Genomic DNA, 16,388 nt, shown 5'->3' with positions numbered 1-16,388 from the left:
TCCAACTTTGATTTTTGTATGCCTTTCTCCCCCTCACCCCCATAGCTCCCTAGATGGATCACAGGCATTTTGTTCAAAGTATATTTTATACTTACAGTCTCCAGTTCAGGTTGATTAGTTGTAGTTGATTACAGCTTACCTGGTGTTTTTTAATGCTTTCTGTTCAGATAAACGTGACTTTTGTAAGTACTGGGGGGAAAGGGGATCAGAAGTATCTCCCAGGGACACAGCCGTGGGCAGAAAGGGCTCTTGCTTTGCTTTGAAAGTCCAAACCCATTTATGATTTCTGCAATTTGTCTGTATGTTGAGCTTCTGCCAAGTTCTTTGAGAAGGCCTGTCTAACCATTGGGTCTCCTGCTTGTCACACTTTCCAGTGTGAAAGAGAGAGTCTTCCAGAGCCAGCACTCACCTAACTGTGCCAGCAGTTTGTTGGTTTTAATCCTTTTCCCCAAGCTGCAGGTTGTCTTAACATCAGTCACTCAGATACCTCTAGGAAGTTACTACCACAAGAACGCAAAAATAATAAAAGTTATCTGAGTGAATTGTAAAAATATACTATTAGCATTATGCCATCTATTCCTATTTTGTGAGACACTACTTTGTATTTATTTTGTTATGATGTTAATGGCTTTTGACGAATTCTTACTCACAGCTAGTTTCAGGTAATCGTGAGTGTGTGTTTGGACAACTTTCTCAAACTTGTATTTGGATCTTCTCAAAATTTGATTCCTTAAATTAACAAATATATTAAGCACAGAATACTCATATTAAAAACATGTGAACAGTTCCTAATCTTGAGCAACCATGGTGTAGGCAGTTAGAGCTGTTCACAATTTCCAGATGTACTGCTCAAAATACATCTTGCAAGTGTTCTAAAACTGAGACCAAAAGTATGTTACTGAGTGAGCCATATTAAAATAAGTAGTTTAGAAAGGCTGTACAAAAAAATGTAGCAACTTTCTGTAAGAGGTATAAAAGTTACCTAGCCAGTGTGCTACAACTAACCTAGGATGTGACAACGGCTTCAAGCATAGCACAAACCTTGACTGTGCTTGAGTTCAGGTATTGAAAATGTAACAATATTTTTGCCTTCAGTGAAATTTTTTTTTGTCTCCATTTTTTAGTAAGGAAAAAGATTTCACTAGAAAGATACTTCATGCATGATTACAGATAAAAATTGAGTATCTGTCCCTGGATGATGCCATCACAACAGTGTGTGTAACAGACTAGTTTCAACATGTTGGTGATGTCTAGACAGACAATATAACATAAACAGCATAGTTAGCTTTATACTGAGTGTCTGGAAAAACCCTCCTCCCACACTTCACATGTCAGAGCAATACCCATGAGGAATTCGGTCTTTGTGTAGGTGCTTATATTTAGAATGATTAAAAAAAACAGAGAATACTTTAGAAACAGGTTCTCAAATAGCTGTACTGCAATGTTACATTGGAGAGATAGAATTAGATTGCAGGATTACGGGAGGTGCTATGTGTATTTGTGTGCATAATAGGTGGAGAATCAGATGGAGGCTTTGTGAAAATATAGAAGGGTACTAAAATGAAACAAATTATGTTAGAATAGCTTAGAATTTATTTTCTGCTAAATTTGTTAAAGTAAACATCAGACTTAATAGATTTTTGGTGGTTAGTAGTACCTACCAAAAAGAACCAAAGAGAGGAAGAAACTGATTTTGGATCAGTCTGATGCTTATCTAACCCAAATGAAGGATTTTAGTTGTTTAAAAAACATTGAGAGAGTAATGTTAAAAAATACATTTGAAGAGGCTTAGAAATGTAGTTAGTGAGTCTCTTTTCTGTTTCAACTAGAATAAATTGATGAGTGCAAGGTGAACTCCCTCAGCTGTTTTGATGCCACCAAAATTATATAAAGTTTCCAAATACATATTTTAAATGTAGTATTTTTCTCAGCCCTGTGCACAGAGCGGTTGTCTACACTTTCCCCAAGGAATTTAATCAGAGGGAATAGTTTATGTAACTTTGCAAAAATAAGCGAAGGGTGGAAGACTTTTTCCCTTGCTGGGTGACAAAGTTGTACTGTAATGCTGAGGAACAGGAAACATGATGCACAGGGAGGGAGGTCACTAGCCTAGTACTGTGCATGCTCACTTGCATAGGGAGGGATCTCTGAGCTGCTGAAGTGGACATAAGTGCTACTGCCACCTACCAAAGGGGTAGCCTAGCTAATATCCTACCCTTTACTTTCATCTCAAGATACAGCTGCAGCTGACCACTTGGACAACAATAAGATGCTATATAGTTTAGCGGTTTTAAGTGTGTTATTTTATTTTTAAGAGGCCCAATATATTATCTTTTGCTTCTTAGGTCCTAGTTCTGAACAAACACGTAAGTTCAGTTACTGACTATTGTGTTTTCATGAGCTGCTATAAAATGAAAGAAAAAATTTGTTTTCATTGGTTTCTATTTTAATTTAGGGTTTCTGTTTTTAATTTACGTTCTGTTGCCTATGAGGATAGTCAGATTTTTTTCATCTAAACAAAAGTGACTTCCTTTATGGGACTCTTGTTAGGAATCCTACACTTTCTGATTTACACCAAATGCTCCCTGTACAGCAGCCTTATTCTGCTTAAAAAAGCAAGAGTTAAGGATGATGTTTTTCCTGGCAATCTGACCATTCCATCACATTCCAGGAGCCACGTGATAGGATGGCACAAATGAGAAACACTGCCCACGCTGAGGATGATGTCTGCCCCAAATGCTCTTGTCCCTTGACTTTTTCACTTTATCTCATAAGCAACTTTTCTTCATTTGGAGAGAGTGCAATAGTTAGACAGGGGAAGAATAAGAACCATTAAAATAGAAAGCAGATGAAAGACACAGAAAATGTATTCCTGCAGTAGGCAATGGTAATTAATTCTTCTAGCAATTCTTCTAGTAATTTATACCAAAACATTATATAACTTTGAAGAGCCACCTCTACCATTTCTCTCAGTGACCACAATCCATGTTAACTGTTAATTTCATATCTTAATTCTGCAAGCAACTGTCAAAATACAATCTTTCTAAATTCCCTAAAAGATTAGAAAATTAACATTCTTGCAAACTGAGATTTCACAGTACATCATTGTAAAAAGAACAAGGTTTTTTTCTCCAGACAGTTTGCATTATAGTAATGTGGTTGTTAATCTGTGTGATAACACCTTACTGTTGTGCTTTTTTGGGTGCAGTTCTTCTGGACTACTCTGTGAAGAAATGCCATGTCATACCACATTTGTTATTTTTAAAATCAATTTAAAGGTTAGGTGGTGCCAGGGATTACTAAACACCGCGAGTCTGCTATCTGTAACAAAACAATAGCATTGGTTTGTGTGAAAGACAGATGCAGTAATATCAGCCTACATTTTACCAGTGTGCACAGTATTCATTCATATGCTACAGCAGATAGGGTGTTGGTGGCTTTTTGCTGTGCTGAACACCTGCTGACACTAGTCAGATTGCCCATCACCAGATGTGTTGTTTCTGTGAGGAAGCGCTGTGCCTTTCCATGTGCTCCTGACATTATTTCTAAGAGGCATATTTGTTGCTGGATTATAACAGGGAGGACTGCCATCTGACACCTGCCACACTGATGCAAATAACCAGGTCCCCTGGGAAGTGCTAACCACAACTCTCCTTCGGTCCCTAGCTTTTAATGTCTAATGCATTTTCTTCCCCTCTTACATAGCAGAATGAAAGATATAAACCTGTACTTTTTCATGGGTCTCCCTCTCCTTAAGAGTGAGAAACAAGCTCTGCTAGAGTGGTGTGCGTGGTGCGGGCACCTTGGTCAACCCAAGAGGAGAACCTTTTGCAAGAACATGGGTTTCTCTCCCCCTTGGCTGATTTCCACATGGCTCTTGATGCATGAGGTCCCTCCCATTGTGATGAATATTCAGTGTGCCACAGAATGCAACTATATGCAGGCACTGTGTCTTGATAAGTATCATATTTACTTTCCAAACCTAGGGAGATGAGTTCTTCAATAAGAGGTTTGGCCTACCCTACATCTGGACTTAACTGTGTCTGTATCTCTATTGCCTATCTGTTGTGCTGGGTCTTTATGTGGAAGAAATACCAGTCTTTACAGTGCTGGTTTTGTTTACAAGCTTTTGTAGCTGTCTTCCTACCAGAACTCATGGGCACAAATTCTCCTGCTGCAGCAGCGAAGAAGCAACAGTCTGAACTTCTAAAGAAATATCTTCGATCCTTTCATTAACTCCTTAATTTAAGACACTTTTCTTTAGTCTTCTGGCTGCCTTCAGCTAGTGGGCAAGGTACTTCCCTTAAAGACAATTCACTGCTAAATAGTGCCTACAATGTTTTTCACCATATCCCTGTAGTGTTTTTCTCCTTTCTTTGAGCTGCTCCTCCATCAATGGACAGAAAAGGAGGGGAGTAATTGCCACCACCAGAAATCTCAGTTTCCTTGAGCAGATGTGATCTAGTGTTTCTATCTCTCATACAAAGGGAGAATATGAAGAGTGAGGTCTTGGACCATAATGTAAATATATCATTAGCTTTAATGACACAAAGATTTCCCCAGGTTTTGAGGGCTTGATCTTTCTCTTATTTAGGCTGTTGTATATCCAGTTTAGCTCTAATATAGGGGAAGTATACCAATACACAAATAGGTTTTAATTCTGAGAGTCTCTACTGGAAAGCTCCATGTTTTGTGAAGATATGTATAGCAAATACATGTTCTTCATGAAAAAAAAAATATTTTTAAAGTTTGAATAGCTACTTATCAGACTAATGGAAACCTAACAAGCTATGAAATAGCACTTAGTCCAATAATAAATTATCGGGAAGAATGTAAGAAATTATTGGTAGATTTTTTTCCCCCTTCAAGTGCTAAAACAAATTAGCTCTCCATTGATCAGAATTGGATGGATCATTAAGTTTCAACTTGCAAATATAGCATAGGGAGTATGTAAACACTCTGCTGGCATGGGCCGAAACTATGGTATACCTAAAGAATTTATTTACTTCATTCATGCAATTACGAATGCTGGGGGAATGCTGATTTAGATGTGAGGCCCCCAGCATAAAGCACTGGGCATTAAATGCATGAGCATTTCTTCAGAGTAGCTTAGCTGAAGTTTATCATGACCATTCAGCTATTGCCTAGCAACTTGTGAAGGCCATCAAAGAGCTCTTTGTCCATAGCTCTGGCAAAAACATTTCCTCTCATATATCCTTATCACTATCAAAATCAACATGAAAAAAACTTATAAAAACCAATTTAATTTTATAAGAGATTAATACTCGCTTGAAATTGCGGCAATTGCCAGTACAATGTTGATGCCATTATTGTAAAAGCTGAGTCTAATCTTGCTTTGTAAGTTCTAGTAAAAGTGTTTTTTTTTTTCCTCAAAAACGTTTAGCTCTTCTATAAAAGCATACCTTTCTTTGCTGAAATTTCATATAAAGCGTCAGTCTGGAAAATTCTTTTTTCAATTTTTTAATCCTTTTAATATTTCTAACCTATTCTTTCTCAAAAATACACATTTGATTTTTACACCTATAAGATGTGAAACTCAGTTTCTTTAAGTGCCTTGTGAACTTATCTAAATAACAGTGAGTGAGATTGTAAAATCTTTTTATAAGTAGAGATGCAGTAAGTCACTGAATGTACTGGTCTTTCGGCTTTGCTACATACATTCTTGGCATGCACACAGAGGACTGAAATTAATTTTGCTTGTGATCAATAATGAATAGAATAGAATTCTTTCTGCAGGGGAACAGAAGTAGTATTCAGCACACTTGTAGTATGTTATACTCCCACAGTTATTACCCAGTGATACTCAGGATGCACTGTTTCTTTGCTAAGTAGGGGGATACCATTCTTCACCTGACTATAAGGGGTGAAAGTGGGAAAAAAAAAAGATATTTTTTTCAGTTTCCCTAATGGATAATTTTCCCTGATGTGTACTGGAGGAAATTTTTCCTTTTTATTTTTAATAGTAGTTGTTGGCTCTTTTAAGTATCGTGGATCTATGCAGTATGGGGCCCATTGTCTTTTCTATCCTAGTGTGCCCAGTATCACCCTTTGACACCATGCTGTCATAAAGCATCCTCTGTTCACAGATCAAGATGATATAATTGAGCCTGTTGTTATTGTATGTCACTGGTCTACATAATCTCAGATAATGCACTATGGTAACTCTTGGCAACTGCTGACTTGTTAATAGTGACCATTGTATACTGAACACTACTGAAACCCATTAAAGCTCTGTGAAAAATGTCTTTTCTCTAGCAGGGTTCAGTAACTGAAGCTATGTATGATATGACAGATAACACGTGAGCGGAATGCTAGGCTCAATTCTGAGATGCTCTGCATGTGTCTACTTATGCTTTCACAGACTTACAAACCTGAGTTCTCAAATTTGGGAACCTAAAGCAGAGCGATTTCTTACAAATTGAAATGTAAGTGGTCTTGTTTCTAAAAAAGGCACTGTGATCTCATCCAGCTCATGTGCATCAGCATTTCTCAAAATCAAACCACTCTATTTTATCTATTTATCCACAAATAGGGAGTTAATGAAAAGGTTGACCCAGGCTACTGAGAAGCAAGCCTACAGTGCCTCTCAAATGTAGATGAATAAAGGAGAATGACATTACTTACACAGGCAAAAATGAAAAAAAAAAAAATAAGTAGTGATATAAGAGAGCTTTCATTTCTTGACAATAAATTTGGTTTAGATCAGTATTAACCAACGGTCATTGTACAGTTGGGGCTTTCAGGTGGCCTATGTACTGTCTGCTGCTGGTTGGTGTCTGGATTCTAAAAGACATGTACCTTTCTCCCTTGCTGGCATAAATTGGTGCGATCTGTTGAACCACATATTTGATTATTCAGTCTGTTGATTGTGTTGCAGAGAAGCAAACAATCTGAGAGCCTAGAGTTTCCCTAACTCCCTAGTTAGGGAGTTAGGTATTTGGATATAGGCAGCTTTACAAAGCAAATGCTGCAAGGGTTGAGGAATAATCTCTAAGTCTGGTCTATCAGTAAACAGTATATTTTTTTTTTTCAGCATTGTTACGAACAGTAGGTTTTGCTCTTCAAAGTTAAAAGAACTTTTTAGTGGCAACATGTGAAACTGCTTTGCTTTTTTATGACACTGGCAGCCAGTGAACCTGTGGCATATATTGCTGGAAATCCTTACAAAGCAAGACATGATTGTGGCTGGATCCAGTCCACTTTTCCTTTAGCGAAGGGCTTCATTCAGTAGAAGCATTACAATAATACTTAATTGTTAATCCAAAGTACTGTAGACACAATACGGTCCGAGTTCCACCGTGGTGCCCGCTGGCATTTAGCATGCAGCATGCTTTTAGAAAGCAGACAGTGAAAAAAGCAAACAGGAAAGTGATATTTAATGTTGCTGCATTGCAAAGAAATAAAACATCACATGACTGGATGACTGCAATTAGCAATTTGTATTATGATTTATGTATAGGGTTTCAGGTTGTGGCCATTTTATAATAAATTTTGTGTCAAAAATGGTTAGACAAAGCACTGACTGACCAGCATCCTTAACACTGTTGCAGCTAAGCATTTTGGAATGTTCACATGGTGTGTTTGGGAACCCTTTGTGTGTGCTACATTTTTCCATTTGGTATGAGGCTGAGCAGTAATCAGTTCATGACTAATTAGAAATCATTCCATGTCCTGCACCCTATTATTAAATAAAATTATGTCAGACCTTAAGTATTTTTACATTGAGGAGGAAAAGTTTTTGCAAAACATTTTGTCGTGCATTTCCCTAACATTAAAATTGAAAATAAGCTTTTGCTGTTTTGAAACACCCATTATGGAGAAAGCGAAAGCCATTATTTTGCTGCATTTAAATTACTTTCTTCTTTTTATTCTTTTTATTGATACGAATGATGAAAGTGAGAGAAATAAAAGACCTTTTAAAATTTTTATATGTGTAAAGGTCTTGGAAAACTATCAAACTCTTTATCCTACTCAGAGGTTTGCATTTTTCTTTGTAGATATTAAAGTATCTGCAAGCAGGAAGCCTGGAGGTAGCATCCCATTGAGCTCTTATGTTCCCTGTAAATCTGCAGGAGTGCTTTCCTGTTACAGAACTCAGGATCAGCCCTTATGTACATCTTTCAAAACTGGAAAATGAAAGAAATTAATTGTTCTGGGGGAAGGCAGGAGCAGAGATGCAAGTTTACCTTGTTATATTTTCCTTATGTTAATGATATTTTAATAAATAAGTTTTGTGAGCTTTATTTTAAAAATGAGTTCTTCGGGGACTAAAGGTTTAAACTAACTACATGTAAGAGTTCTTTACAAAGGCTGGCAGTTTTGTTTATTTATGGTTGCAGGAATTCACTGTGACAGTGTGTGTGCTGAGGGACAGTGGGGTCCAAATTGCTCGTTGTCTTGTTACTGCAAAAATGGAGCATCCTGCTCTCCAGATGACGGAATCTGTGAGTGTGCACCAGGATACAGAGGCACCACTTGTCAGAGAAGTAAGGACAAAATAAATGCTTTAAAATCTCTGTTTCTCCCTCCCTTACTTGGAATATAATACCATAATGCTTTTTTAATTGTAGTATAAAGTACTATGAAGCACTCTTTGACTGGATATTGTGTCAAAGGGTATGAATATGCAGAAATAAGTGTTACTTGAAATTAAAAAGTGTTTCCAACTAGTAGTGCTCTTCTTGTAGAACTTTCGTTTACTGTCTGTGCTGTGACATTTCTATGCACATGACTTTCAAAGAAACAAATTCAGTACGGCATTCCTTTCTAAAGGCAAACATTTCCAGATGTCGTTGATGAACATTAACTTCGTAATACATATTTTAGTAGGTAAATAAAACATGTATGAGATTCAGCAGCTAGACACCCAGGCTTCCCATTGAGTCTAATCATTGGCTAAATTACTACCTTCTTTTAACGCTTATTTTGAAGCAGCAAAGAATGGCCGGAGGGATAAGGCCTTACGGTAAGTAGATGATATCATGTGTACATATAGCTGCATTTGGAAAAATTGTCTCTGTAAAATTTAAATGTTACAAGAAGAGATACAGGTGAACTGAGGCAAAATATACCAAAAACAGGGAGGCAAAAATAAGCTGATGCACAAAATATCTACCCTTCCAAGATTTGTCGCAGTTTGTCAGCAATCTAGCTGCCTTCAGTCTGAATTGTTGAAGGTGTGAGGAAAAGGTGTTCAGAGAAGAGGAACTGAGTCCTCTGCACTTGGAGGGTAACCCTGTTTTGAGAGGTCTTCCAGAAATAGGGTCAAGAAGTAGGTGTAGTAGGCCAAGTGGAGTTGCTTATAGGCTCTTCAAAAGAGGCTTAAAGGCAGGAGATGACATGATATGGTTACTAGAAGGCAGAAGGAGAACCAGAGGAGGAAAAAGTCTTACAGTCTAGGAAAGGCAAGATTTCAAGCTGAAAAATGTAATTGCCTATGGCACTGCTAAATCCCACATTAGTGTGGCATTAGCATTCCTTAAGCATTTTTAACTAAATGCAGAAATTATTGTTACTATCTAATCTCTAAAGGCCTAGCAGTTAATCGGTTAATCCAAAGGCAGACTAAGTGTAACACTACATATAAAAATGGTCCCAGTGTTTTGGAACTGTGCCTATAACCTGGACAAGAGGCTTCCAGTCCAGTGGCTGTCAGAGTCCCTCTCTGATGTACGGTCTGGAGGCTAGGAAGACAAAGGTCATATGAATAATTTGGATCTCAGTCAGAAAGTGCCTTTTCAGTAAACAGGAAGACCTTTTGGCACTGTTTCACTACGAAAAGTTAATCTCTCTAGAGAGGTCTGGCCAGATAACTTCTCTCAAGTGTATAATTAAAAGACTGAATCTTGAATGAAATTAAAATGGAAAAGATTCCAAGCTAGTTTTCATCAGTGCTAATTGCTGCTGTGAAACAGGTATTTCTCTTGATGCATTACCTAATATTCTAATTTATCAGGAAATAAATGTCAAAAGGGATTAAAGCAACAAAGGAGATTTTATGCAAGTCTTTTTATTTAAATTTTTTCCTCCTCCATTTTTTTTTTTTTAAGAAATGAGTGACTTTAGTGTAAGAATTAAGTAGATGACTCTGTATTTCTGCTCTAAGGTTCCCTAAATTTTAGATGATGCATAGCTGTCTGTACCATGTAATGAGTACAGTGAATATAAATAAAAGGATGAATGGAAAACATTTGTATGTTTTTCTCAGTGAAGTAATGGCTATTTGTATTTTAAGTTAGAAAATACAGAAGTCAAGATCTAAGATGACCCTAGTCATCTAAAGATAAAACTACCCACTCTACTTTTTTTAAATTGCTTTTCTTCAAAGGTGCTTTAAAAGACATTGATGTTGCAGAGGACATGTAATGTATAGCAAAATACATATAATATGTATAGTATACATGCATTTCAAACATAACTCAAAGGCACTGAGGCCTGACAGGTAATGGAATGAAACTAAATCATTACTAAATAGAATATAGTCAACCCTTGAGGAAGATGAGCAAATCTCCTTTTGTGAGTAAAGCAGGGGACTTTATAAATAACAACCACCACTGCAATTCTTGTGTATTTAGAAAGGAGAGCTAATTCAAGGTTAGGAACTCATGCACTGAAGAGTAGTTCACAGCCACAGAGAAAATACAGGAAGCAATGACTATTTGTTCTTTCTAATTCCAGTTTGTTCCCCTGGGTTTTATGGACACCGCTGCAGCCAGACATGCCCACAGTGCGTACACAGCAGCGGTCCCTGCCACCACATTACTGGCTTGTGTGACTGCTTACCTGGATTTACAGGAGCCCTCTGTAATGAAGGTACATGTTATAATAAAGACTTTATGGGGTGCAGACCAAGCACTGTAATAATTTTAATGTCATAATTTGGAAATAATGAAACCAAAAATAGTTTCTGGTTTAGTATGTGCAGCTTATAAATTAGAAATCCTAAGCAGGTTTAAGCTGTTTGAACATTTGATCCTGAAGTATAAAACCCGTTGTATCCTTGTTTGCATTATTTGTGTAATGAGTATGTATACTGGTCTTACCAGAACTTTTAATGCCTTACTTTAACATTATACTAAGCAACACATTTCTTGATCCAAGTACCAGTTGCTTTCTCTTGAAATAAGGAAAATAAAATCTTGTTCTGATGACTAGGAGTTCTAATTCTGACAACTTGTTCTCAGTATGTCCCAGTGGCAGATTTGGCAAGAACTGCATTGGCATATGCACCTGTACCAATAACGGAACGTGTAATCCTATTGATAGATCCTGTCAGTGTTACCCTGGCTGGATTGGTAGTGACTGCTCTCAGCGTAAGTATCATCTTTTTTTCCTTTATTTTTGAAACAATTGATCAAGGTTTGGCTATTTAAATTCTCTATTTTTTTTTTTGGTAAAAAACCACTGTGTAAGTCAGAAATGAGGACTTCATGTTATATAATGAAGAGATCCTGAACTTCTGCATTTCATCAGCACTATCAGAAACACATCTGCACTATGATTTTCCTAGCAAGTGGGCTAGAACATATGACAGAAAGGGATCAATTTTCATTCTTCCCGTGTCCAAGGAAGAGTTGTAGAGAAGCTGCATGAAATTTGTTTCAGAAGTGGCAGCAAGGGTTACTTGTGCTAGATAAAAGAAAAAAAAAAGAGTAAATCCCTATTGTGTGAGTGGTCAAGCACAGCAATTGTCCACAGAGGCTCTGAAGTCTCCAGCCTGAAAGAGGTTGTGAAATTATCACTGTTGAAGATCCTTTGATGTTGGACTAGGTGATGCTAGAGGTCTCTTCCAACATGAAAAAGTCTGTGACTTGATGAATCTTGCATTGAAGAGAGGGTTCTTGACTTGTAGTTTGCTTGTCCATAATTATTCAGTCTTTCCATGGTAAGGTGAAGATATCAGGGCTTGTATTCTCAGGACAGTCTTATGTTTAACAGAAGTATTATTTTACAAATTAGGAGCTGAGGCACTTAAATGCAGTGTTTTTTCTTAACACAGTTGCATATAGAGCCACTGGCAAGGCACAGAACAGAGTCAAGATTTTGTCAGATAAAATTTACTGCTCTGGCTGCAAGATCATCCTTATTCTGGTTAAACTTTTGAACATCTTGTTAACAAACTTTTCACCATGACTTTTTAAAGTACTTACAACTTTTTAATGGATTTTTTTCTTTCTTCTTTTTCTAACTGTTTCACAGATACATATTTTTAGTGTCATTCTACCTCACTTGAATATTGTATTGGTATGCTAAACTCAGGGATTATTTTGCTCCTGACTTAAAAAGAAGGGTAATTTTATTGTTTCATATTTTATTAAATAATTAGGCACTCCCAGATGCCTTGCTTGGTCTATGCAAATTACTAATGACAGGAAATAAATATCTGAAGGAAAATTCTCACAAGAAACATATCCAAATCCATAAGGTACCAAAATGCATACAGTCTGGCTCACATGCCAAAATTTCAGCCAACCCATTTTTATGAATAAAAGAAGCTGTACAAGACCCTGATATGTCAAAATTCAAAAGACATTGTGGTGGGGTTTCCAGGGAGGTGCATTTCCTAACAACATGCCTAATAACATTGCTTTATATCATTTATGGGTTGACTGCTCCAGGTTAACGGGCTCTGTAGTAGTGTGATGTAACATCTGGTCAACTTGTTAAAAAAGCTTTGCTGGCTACGTTCCGTGAAGTGATTAGCATGCACAAGTCAATATGATACCAAAATAAATCTTGGACCCGTTTCTGTGAAAGCCAGTAGCAACAAAGGTCCCTGTTTTTATGGTAAAATAAGTAGGTATTTGGGAGAGTAGCAGAATAGGGGTATTTAGGAGGAGGAGGGACTTACTGAATCAATAACAAGAAAATGGTGCCAGCAATATGAATGGAAGCGTCTACTGAGGCTGTGCTCATGGACCGTAACAGAGGAAGTTTATTTGCTTTGTATAAAGGCTTTTCGTTCACATGGAAAATAATGATTCCATTAATTTCTTTTGGAAGAGTGACCCTTTTGAAACTTCTAACCTTTGGTCTGCATGTGATTTACATTCCTTCTTCATTGACCATTAATTTTGAATACAAAACAATACTAAAAATAATTGTGTGGCACAACTGAAATGGAAAGAACAAAAAAACAAGCTTAGTACTTTTCTTTCAATATAACATAGTGTATTTCTTAACAAAGTGAAATTTGCACCAAGAGAACACTGCAAAAATATAGCCTACACATAGATGAATCATTATGCAAACATTTAAAGGATTCAGGAACTCCTATTGCTGTCAGACAGGTCTCTGGACAACAAAATCAGTACCAGCAAAAGGAGTTACCAGCCTTTTTAAACTTACGCAGGTATAAAGCTAAGGCTTCGATGTCTGATCTCTTTCTTATGTCTTGTGAAATACTCGTGTTGTACTTCCATAAAGCTATTCTTAGCTTGTGCATCTCTTTAACTAAAGAAACAAAAAAAAAACCCCAGGATGTAAATCCTAATCAGCAGAAAAGGACTATTCTTGAGAGTACTTTCTGCATTTAGTGATATTCTGATGTGAAAAAAACTATCTTTTGCTGTGTCTGAATAGTAATTATCATTTTGGAACCGTTCACAATTCTAATGGCAGCACATAGTATCAAATTAATTCACCATGGCATTCTCAAAGCATTCAAAAATCTACAGTAAAATTATATCTTGTAACATGTCCAAATGATTGTGAAAAAAAAAAAAAAAAATCCCCATTTTATAGAGAATTACTTGGGTTTTAGAAATATTATATTGATTAATGGACCTACAGAAGCAACTGAATTAACATGATTAATGTATGGTCCTGATTATATGTACCACGTCTAGGCAACTGTGTACAATCTATTTCCAAAAGTAAGCTTAGTATTGGGTCTAAAGCAATAGATGTGTCTATTGCTCTTGGGTCTAAGGCTGTAAGATGTTTCAATCTTCTCTGTTCTTCTTCACTTTTGAGGCTTAAAGGGCTGATCCCCTTAATTGTGCTTATTGAACTGTCTGCAGGTTGAAAAATGAATTAAGAAAGGAAACTTGCATGGCTTTCTGTATGTGAAAGCTGGTATGCGTGTCCTAGGTGCTGAGTATCAAGTATGTATCACTGGTTTCTTTCACACTTCTAATCTTTTATCTATTTTTCAGCACTTTCTATCTAGACTAAAATGATTTCTTAGTTTAAAAAAGAAAAAAAGTCTGTATTTTTTTCTCAGAATGCAGCAGCCCAAAAGATATGTTTAAAAGAAAAGCAAACCCCAAATGGAGCAGTGGTTATATATGAATGTAAGCAGCTCATGGGTATCAAGGATCTTTGTCATTTGAGATTAATTGTTGTTTCAGCTTGCCCACCTTCCCACTGGGGACCAAACTGCATCCACACCTGCAACTGCCATAATGGAGCTTACTGCAGTGCCTATGATGGGGAGTGCAAATGTACGCCAGGATGGACTGGCCTTTACTGTACACAAAGTAAGTGACTTCTGTTATCCATCCTTAGTCTATAGTCATTGACAGAATTTTTCTTTAGTATTTTCATGCTTTAACCATTGATTTCTTCCCATGCTGCTGAACTTTTTTGATACAGAAGATGCAACACATTGCCTCCATGGTTGCAGGGGAGGCCCTGTATAAGCGCTATCAGAGTGCTGATCGCTACATTTGGGATCCTCTTTAGCATTTCTTCAGAAGAAGACAACTTTTGGCTGCAGCTGGGCATCTCTGTGGAAGAGTCTGTCACATGCACACACAGAATGACTCTGACATTCAGATGCTACCACTGTGTATGTGTGGTTTGGCTGCAGTCCAAAGCACTGACAGTGTCAGTTCTTCAACCATTCCCCACAGGGTGGGATGATGGTAACATTTAATTTCCTCTTTCTCTGAAACCATCCTAGCAAGTGCTCTAATAGCAGGGACCTGATGACCAAGAGTTGTGAGAAAAGATAGAGCTGACTCTGACTGAAGCCATGAGAACAGCTCCTACCTTAGCTGTGGCTGTGGTCTGCTGAGGCACAGTCCCTGTTGTCACTGCAAAATGATCATACAGTACATCTTGTATCTGTAACTGCTATCTCCAGGATCAATTGCAACAACAGCTCTAGCTCAGCACCTGTAATTCAGACACTGATAAAGTTATTTTATTTGGAAGTTAGAAACTTAACTTCACTAGACTCACAAATTTTTGAATTTTCTTCATGTAATTAATACGCTAATCTGATATTTATTTTTTTTTCCCAAGAACTTTTAATTAAAATTAAAATACTAGTCATGCAGTGGCTGCCTGCAAACTCATTGTATGTTGGGGAAGAGTTCATATTAAGTTTGAGAAGTAAGCATTTATTAGAGATAGATATTGATAAAGTTGGCTTCTTTATCACATTACAGCTTCAATTTGGTTTACCTTCAATCTGGGCACCCCTGGTGTCTGTAATCTGTGCACAACTGTTATTTTGAACTCAAGAAAATTAAGACTGCCGTCTTTTGCATTCAGTTCTTAAGTACGCTTTTCCATATAATGAGAACTCTCCTTTTTCAAGTGAATAATATAGTGGCAGGAAATAACTGATGTATTATAGGGCCATATGGATGCAGTTTGGGAAGACATTCACTATACTGGTTCAGCTGTCAGCTATCATGGTTATTTTGCTTCCTGCTGATGAATAATGATCTCTCTGTGGTGACATGTCTTCATGCTGAAATGGTATCTTGGCAAGGAGCTGAGATACAATATGTTTTTATTTTTTTATGTTTCAACATCAACTGTGCAAAAATATGTCCAAGGGTTCATTTGTCACTGAATAGAATCCCTGCTCTGGTTCACAAACTGCCCTCTTTCTCCTCCTTCAAATATCTTAAACCCATTTCTTTGAAGAGACCTTCTTGCTGCCTTCTTCTGAACATCTGCTGTCTGTGCAATTTCCCAAACTCATTTTTATGTAGTTTTTGCCTAACATGTATTTTAAACTACTTAAAATAGGGTAGGTCTTGATCTATTATGTTTATAGAATGCCATGCTGAATAGTAGGGCTATAGATAAGACTTCTCAATAACATACTTAAGAAGGATATTTGCATTTCATTTCCAGAGCCGTTGTTTCACTCCTTTTCCCCTGCTTCTTTTTGTATTGCAGGATGTCCCCTAGGGTTTTACGGGAAGGACTGTGCACTGATATGCCAATGTCAGAATGGAGCTGACTGTGACCACATCAGTGGGCAGTGCACCTGCCGCACAGGGTTCATGGGGAAGCATTGTGAGCAGAGTAAGTAGGGATGGGAATTGTCCATGCATGATAGCAAATATTAAACCCTGAGCCAAACCTCTGTTGTTTTGGCTGGTGTTGTGATACAACCTCTTCAC

The 16,388-nt window shown here is 37.2% G+C and overlaps 1 protein-coding gene across 2 annotated transcripts in view; it reads left to right on the top strand.

The window, feature by feature from the left end:
* Positions 1–16,388, top strand: part of MEGF10 (multiple EGF like domains 10) — a 98,680-nt gene that overhangs the window by 69,331 nt on the left and 12,961 nt on the right. For both annotated transcript variants that reach the window (XM_057404398.1, XM_057404399.1), the window contains exons 14-18: positions 8,361–8,507; positions 10,699–10,833; positions 11,205–11,333; positions 14,373–14,501; positions 16,162–16,290. In XM_057404398.1, coding sequence (XP_057260381.1) covers positions 8,361–8,507; positions 10,699–10,833; positions 11,205–11,333; positions 14,373–14,501; positions 16,162–16,290 — 669 coding nt within the window. The remainder of the gene's footprint in view (positions 1–8,360; positions 8,508–10,698; positions 10,834–11,204; positions 11,334–14,372; positions 14,502–16,161; positions 16,291–16,388) is intronic.

The sequence above is a fragment of the Pezoporus wallicus genome, unplaced genomic scaffold (genome assembly GCF_028554395.1).
Source record: "Pezoporus wallicus isolate ANWC-B61680 ecotype Strahan unplaced genomic scaffold, APGP_CSIRO_Pwel_v1 contig_7293, whole genome shotgun sequence".
Taxonomy (NCBI): Eukaryota; Metazoa; Chordata; class Aves; order Psittaciformes; family Psittacidae; genus Pezoporus; species Pezoporus wallicus.
Note: the sequence above shows the minus strand (reverse complement) of the source record. Positions and strands in the feature narration are given on the sequence as shown.